General features: G+C 41.5%; 1 protein-coding gene across 2 annotated transcripts; it reads left to right on the top strand.

The window, feature by feature from the left end:
- On the top strand, positions 1 to 2,999 carry LOC103453392 (acetylornithine aminotransferase, mitochondrial). 2 transcript variants are annotated; one of them, XM_017336983.3, is made up of 3 exons: positions 1 to 358; positions 1,011 to 1,445; positions 2,173 to 2,999. In XM_017336983.3, exons 1-3 carry the CDS (start codon positions 146 to 148, stop codon positions 2,320 to 2,322), a joined length of 798 nt encoding a protein of 265 aa, XP_017192472.2. In that variant the 5' UTR covers positions 1 to 145; the 3' UTR covers positions 2,323 to 2,999. The 2 variants fall into 2 exon arrangements, with proteins under 2 accessions (XP_017192472.2, XP_070673488.1); XM_070817387.1 differs by having other exon boundaries at positions 2,267 to 2,999.
- Positions 3,000 to 7,303: the final 4,304 nt, after the last annotated feature.

A 7,303-nucleotide genomic window follows, 5' to 3' on the forward strand; every position in this document is an offset into this window, starting at 1 on the left:
TTTTATCTGCTTAAACCATACGCGCCTCATACGACAGCGGCTTTGTCCCGCATTCGAAACCCTTCATTCATCTTTACCACCGGATCTCACAGAAAACGCTACATAAATCGACGGTTCTGTTGCCGAAAAACAACACGAAGCGCCAATGGCAATGACTTCTCTCCATCTCAAACCCCCAATTTGCGTGGATATTTGGACTTGTAAACTGTACGATCCCGAAGGTCGAGAATATTTGGACTTGTATTCTGGGATCGCTGTCAATTCGCTTGGACATGGGGATCCTGATTGGATACGGGTTGTCACAGAGCAAGCCCATACTCTTACGCACGTCAGCAATGCCTTCTATTCCATCCCTCAGGTTAAATAAAAGACCGAATTTGTACTAATATTAAAAATCGAATTACACTGATAATCTGGTATGGAGTGTTTGGGTTATAGATTTTCAAAGTTATGTAGAACTTAGGCTAAATGTGTTAGAAATGCACTAGAAAAATTGGATGGAGTGACTTCTGCATCCTTTGTTTAGTGCATCTCTATGTATTTTTAGTGCTCTAATAATGGCTTTGTAGTGTTTGAGTAGTTCTTTTGTTTTAGTGCGTTTTTAAGGATTGAGTCTGAATTAGCCTGTTGATACTTTAAAAGAACTGCAATAATTTATAATGATATGGAATTGGTTGTGATTAGTTGTAGTATAATGATTTATAATGTTTAACATCAGCTCTTTTAACCATTATATGTGACGGGTTCACCTTTCCTTTTAGAATATAGAATATTAATCACTCAAGATGTAATATATGTCATACATTGTTGCGTGGAGAAAGCCCTAGTTGCACTTGATTTCTGTTTGATTGGTTCAATGACCGACCATGCATGTTGAGTTCTAAACTAAACATCTGTAATTTATGGGATATGATTGTGGAATATAGTATCAAATCTTTTCTTGTCAATATAATTTTTTTTCTCTCTAAAATATCATTTGCTTACTCAAACGGCAAATATTGTTACTTCAGGTGGAGCTAGCAAAGCCTCTGGTGGCTTGCTTATTTGCTGATCGTGTCTTTTTCTCCAACTCAGGAACAGAAGCAAATGAAGCTGCCATAAAATTTGCAAGAAAGTTTCAAAGATATTCTTTCCCTGATAAGAAAGAGCCTGCAACAGAATTCATTTCCTTCACCAACAGCTTCCACGGAAGGACAATGGGAGCTGTTGCTTTGACGAGTAAGGAGCATTACCGGTCACCATTTGAGCCTGTCATGCCTGGAGTTACTTTCTTGGAGTATGGAAATATTGATGCTGCGGGAAAACTAATTCAATCTGGAAAAATTGCTGCCGTCTTTGTCGAACCTATCCAGGGTGAAGGCGGCGTCCATAGCGCAACTAAAGAATTTTTGCAGTCGTTGCGTGGTGCATGTGATGATTCGGGGTCACTACTGGTCTTTGATGAGGTAGGAAGCCTAATCGCTATTTACATATGCTACTCAGCTTGTCCAAATAATTATTTAAGTTGGTGGTATGACTGTACAAGAAACTGGCTGTTATATGAAGCTAGCTAGTTATCAGTCTCAAAATAGGTACATAAACAATATATGTCAAAGAATACAAAAATCTCACGAAAATTGATAAAATTAAATATAACTTATATTGAATGGTTCAACTTCTAATCACACAAGATACAAGTTACGTTGATAGAATATCTGTATAGATACTAGCGGGCCGTTGACTCGTCTCTCTAAAATCTTGACAATATGTATATGAAGCTAGTTTAATTCAAAATAAGAATCGTTTTGGACCCATATGGAAATAGCTTGCGCCTATGCCTGCCCGGAATGTAACAACATAGCATTGATCAATTTGCTAGCGTACAAAGAGCTTAGAGAACATATTCTGAAATTCTTGAGATAATCCTAAAATTTAGTTCTTTGGATGTTGGTCACTTTTTCAAATATCATTAATTACGTAGTCATTTTAGAAGGAACTAATAGTTTGTAAGCTTATGAATTTGCTTAAACCAAGGTAGAAATATGAACTGTTTAAGTGATTTTGTGCCACAGAATTGTTTGTTTATGTTCTCGAACTTAATTCTTATATTTGTAAAGCTCTAGGGGATGTTTAGTTTTGTGTATATATATTATTGTCAATGTGGCAAGCACCTTATACTTTTTTAATTCCTAGGTACAATGTGGCTTGGGGAGGACAGGTTATCTCTGGGCGCACGAAGCTTATGGTGTAGTCCCCGATATAATGACGCTGGCCAAACCTCTTGCAGGAGGGCTTCCCATTGGAGCTGCATTAGTCACCGAAAAGGTTGCTGCTTCAATATAACATGGGGAACACGGAAGCACATTCGCTGGAGGGCCGCTTATTTGTGCTGCAGCCCTTGCCGTTTTGGACAAAATCTCAAAGCCTGAGTTTCTATTGAGCGTCTCAAACAAAGGTCAGTATTTCAAAGAACTGTTAACAAGGAAGCTGGGAGCAAATCCACATGTGAAAGAAGTACGTGGTTTTGGGCTCATTGTTGGGGTGGAGCTGGATATATCTGCTTCGACGCTTGTGGATGCCTGTCGAAATTCTGGCCTGCTCATAATTACAGCGGGAAAAGGAAATGTTCTCAGGCTTGTGCCCCCATTGATTATCTCTAAGCCAGAATTGGAGCATGCGGCTGATGTTTTGCTTGTATGTTTGCCAGTCCTTGATGCCTCAGATTGAAGTTAAATCACCATTTAGTTTTGAGAAGTGATTTTCTCACTCTCTTTTTCTCCTCTACACTCTTCTCTTTCGTCCTAGCCTTTGATTTCAATAAATCAAAGGAAAATCAAGGGACAAAACCAAGTGGAGGAGTACAGAAGGAGAAATCGCAAGCGTATGTGAAAATCACTAATGTTTAGTTTTATGTCAGAAAGATAACCCGTTGATTTTTATTTGCTCCCTGTATATTTAGAGTACAAAATGTAGCCTAGATACACACCACTGGTTCGGAATCCCACATTGGCAGCTTCTAATCCATGTTAAATCATTCTAATTAGTCGTTGACACCAAAAAAATTATCTAATTAGCCAAACAATCAATCAATATTGTTAACGAAGTCTAAACATGAGTGACATCAACACTCCAACAAAACTGAATCCATATATACGCAGGATGGATCATAATCTTGCAGCAAGAGGATAAGAAGATCAGTCTAATTCGACGAGGACCATACATTCTCTTAAGCACCACTTGATAACTATAAGGACCAAATTAATCGTTTAGATGACATAATTGTCACCCTCTAAAAATATATATACATCACAAAATTCTTATCCACATACTTACTACTAATGTAAGGACAATACATGACAAATATAAACATTATCATAACTTCCTAACCTAGGAGAGATGCTACTGAGGCGAGGATGAGAAAAAATCTCACGTGGAGCTGGTCTTGTTAGGTGACAATGTTGGGTGGTAAAAATACAGTTTATAAGATGGATGCACTCAAAGTTAATGAATACACGTTATCTTTTTACTAAACTATTTTGTTACTCATCACTAACATATTACAACTTACATGAACCTGCATAGGCACTAAACAATTTATCAAGAAAGCCTTGCTATGCTGCCGAGTTGCTATTTGCAGAGCTTTTTGTACCCTTCAACCAAAGACCTTAAGATATAGGGTAACACAAATGCAAGGTATATGTAAGAAGAATTGACATTAGTCTGGTCAGTTATAGCCGCTGTTTGTACCATACTTGACCAATCCCAAAACTACTGAATACCGATCAACGTTATACCGTCAAGGACTTAAAAGAGTATCCCTCCAACCAAGAGGTCAATCACAGTGCGACACGTGTCGACATCAGAAGCCAATCATAGCGCGACATGTGTCAACATCAGAAGCCAATCACAACACGACATGTGTTAATGTCAGAACAAAGCTAGAAACTTTCTTCTATAAAAGAAGATCATTCTCCCACAATATTTCCTAATGTCATTTGTACTAAATCATTCACTAGTACTCACTAAAGGAGAGCTTAAACCTATGTACTTGTGTAAACCCTTCACAATTAATGAGAACTCCTCTACTCTGTGGACGTAGCCAATATGGGTGAACCACGTACATCTTGTGTTTGCTTTCTTGTCCCTATCCATTTACATACTTATCCACACTAGTGACCGGAGCAACCTAGTTAAGGTCACAAACTTAACATTTTCTGTTGTACCAAAGTCCTCACCGATTTTGTGCATCAACATTTGGTGCCATCTGTGGGAACGACACTTATTCCCACTCTCTTCAGCTTTGTTAAGCTGGTTTCCACCATTCGTACACTTTCTTTTGACCAGGCATCCCTCTCCAACATGGGGAGCGAAGGAAGCCACAGCACACAAAATGACATCTCTCTTGCACTTGGTGCGAATCAACAAAAGAATGAACAAAAGAAGTTTGCTCTTCAGGCTAAAGTCGATGAATTGGAGGCTCAGAACAATAAGATAGCGATGAAGAATTAGATCCTCCAAGAGCAGTATGAGAAGGTCTTCGAGATGCTCCACGAGGCTAGATATACTAAAACACACGAGCTCATCACCCCTGTGGAAGTTAACCATCAACTGGGTGCCCCCCAACACGGAGGGTCATTTGCCCTCGACATGGGTATTCCCGTTGAGGAGCGAGCTACTCATCGAAATGGCGACCAACATGAGACTTCTCTCAACCCAGCTGATTCGACTCGAAGCAGAAGGAATGGAGGAAGACACCTCCTTACAAAAGGAGTGGAAGGATCGAAAGCCATCTTTCACGACTGTCGAGACTTCCTAAAGCAACGTTGAGACAATCCCATCCATGTAAGTTTGAAGATCAATGACCCAATGGTCTCTGAAAGACTCGGTCCCTTCCCATATCCCAGGCCCGCTACCAATTTGAGGAAAGGGCAACAAGTCCTAGAGAAACATGAAGGTATAGGGGACTCAGAGATGTTCTGACAGACATACCTTGGAAGTCAGTACGGCGAGTCCAGGGAAAAATCACATGCTTTTGATCTAACCTTCTTACTTCCAAGAGGAGATGGAGTTTTACGAAAGAAAGCTCCAGTGGTACATGACTCCACTCAAGACCCTCTTATCCTACAGCTCCTTAAGGAAGTAAACAAGTTGAAGGCCGAACGACAAGCTGAGATACCTGATTGGAACCAACCTAGGCCTGGCTCTCTTACAAGGAGGATCCTCGACACCTCCTCCAAGCAAAGACAAAGTAGAAGCTTGGCTTGCAACTCTATACTGGAAAAGAGGACCCGATTGAACACCTTAATCTCTTTGAGTCCACCATGGCATACCGAATGCACACCGACGAAGAGCGATGTCTTCTCTTCCCCTCCACCCTCTTTGGTGGAGCTCTAAATTAGTATGTTGTCTTCCACCTAAGACAGTAGACTCATTTGAGGAATTGAGGAAACTGTTTGTTTCTCAACACATTTTCCTGACCGATCGCTTGCACTCTGTGGATGACTTGTACACTATTCGCCAGAAGGCAAATGAGTCATTACGTATGTATGCTGGCCGCTTCAGCCATGGGTATTCTCGTTGTGCCGAGGCAGACGACAAGACTGCCCTCAAAGCCTTCACGGCAGGCCTACGTGATTGTTTCTTCAAGTACATGATCAATGCCAACACTTGGAAGACTTACTATGAGGTGATGGCATAGGCTTACAACCATGCCTCCGCTGAGGCAAGAACATATTAAGGGAAACCCCTCATAGCCACCCCTTATCAGCAAGTAGAGAATGGAAGCTAAATCCAACCAAATGAGAAGACCTCGACCTTCCAAACGGTAACGGTGCCTCCTTCTGGCTTACTTAATACTTAGCCAAGTCAACAGACATATCAATCTCAGGGCAAAAGGAAAGATTTACATCCTCACCAGTCCTATTTTAGTAAAAGAAGAAAGGGACACTATCGCGATAACTAAGGGTATCGCCACGATAATGCTCGCCCCCAGGCAGTCAACACAGTGCGCCAAACACGTGTCAGGACAGGCCCTACCCCGAGGTATGAGACATACACGCCTTTGAACGCCACATGCGTGGCCATTTACCCCAGCATAGCACACCTGATACCAAAGCCAATACCGAGGCAGTCGGGTTACAAGCCCACGAAGAACACAGGCACGTTTTGTTGCTACCACGAGCATAACGGCTATGACGGCGAGAAGTGTATCACACTTTGTGATCATATTGAAGCTTTGGCGCGTGAAGGAAAAATTGATCGATTCCTTCTTCACCCTTCAAGGGATAACCGTAACCAACGCCAAGTGAATGTGATATATTCCATAAGCGGCGGCACCCCCATATCTGAATCTTCTAATAGGGCCATGAAAAACAGCGAACGAGCTTTAAGGCCTAACCACCAAGTGTTTCACGTGGAACACATCAGGGGAGGCAAGTGTCAAAAGCCTAACTGGATCCAATATGTTTCTACCTCGAGGAAGAAAGAGGTATCATTTACCCTCACAACGACCCACTGATCTTAGAGGCTCACATAGCCAACTTTGAAGTACGACGAATCCTGGTAGACATGGGGCTTCGGTCAATATCATGTTTGCTGAAGCTTTTAGGGCACTTAATGTATTTGAACACTTACTTGATCGCTCGATTTCTCCTCTGATCAGCTTCTTTGGTGATATCGTGCAACCTATAAGGAGCATACACTTACCTTTCATCATTGGTACATGCTCTTACACATCTACCATTACCACTAACTTTCTGGTAGTTGATTGCCCAACGATATACAATGCACTTTGGACACACAGGCATCAATGATCTCAAGGCCATGGTATCCACACATATATTGTTGATGAAATTTCCAACCCCCTATGGCAATGGTTACATCAAAAGAGATCAGCTTAGTGCACGGTCATGTTACAACACTTCGGTTAAGCAACAACACCTGCATGTGCCTAAGGAAACCTTTTCTATACATGACCAAGTCATAAAGACCAGCTCGGACAAAGCCAACTTGGATCTTCACGATGGCAACAGTCAACCCGATGATCATCGAGATGACTCTTTCACCTAGCAAGCACAACCCGTTGAAAAGTTGGAGAAGATTTCTATATGAAAAGATTATCCAGATTGCATGGTGAAGATTAGCACCACCTTGTCACCACCTATTCGGTTGGCATTGATCTCTTTTTTGCAAGAGAACACTGAGGTCTTCGCCTGGTCATACGAGGACATGCCAGGCATCTTTCCTGATATTATATTTCATCGCTTGAGTATTGACCCCAAGACCAAGCCGGTGAGACAGAAGCGAAGATCTTATGACGCTAAAC

The sequence above is a fragment of the Malus domestica genome, chromosome 17 (assembly GCF_042453785.1).
Source record: "Malus domestica chromosome 17, GDT2T_hap1".
NCBI lineage: Eukaryota > Viridiplantae > Streptophyta > Magnoliopsida > Rosales > Rosaceae > Malus > Malus domestica.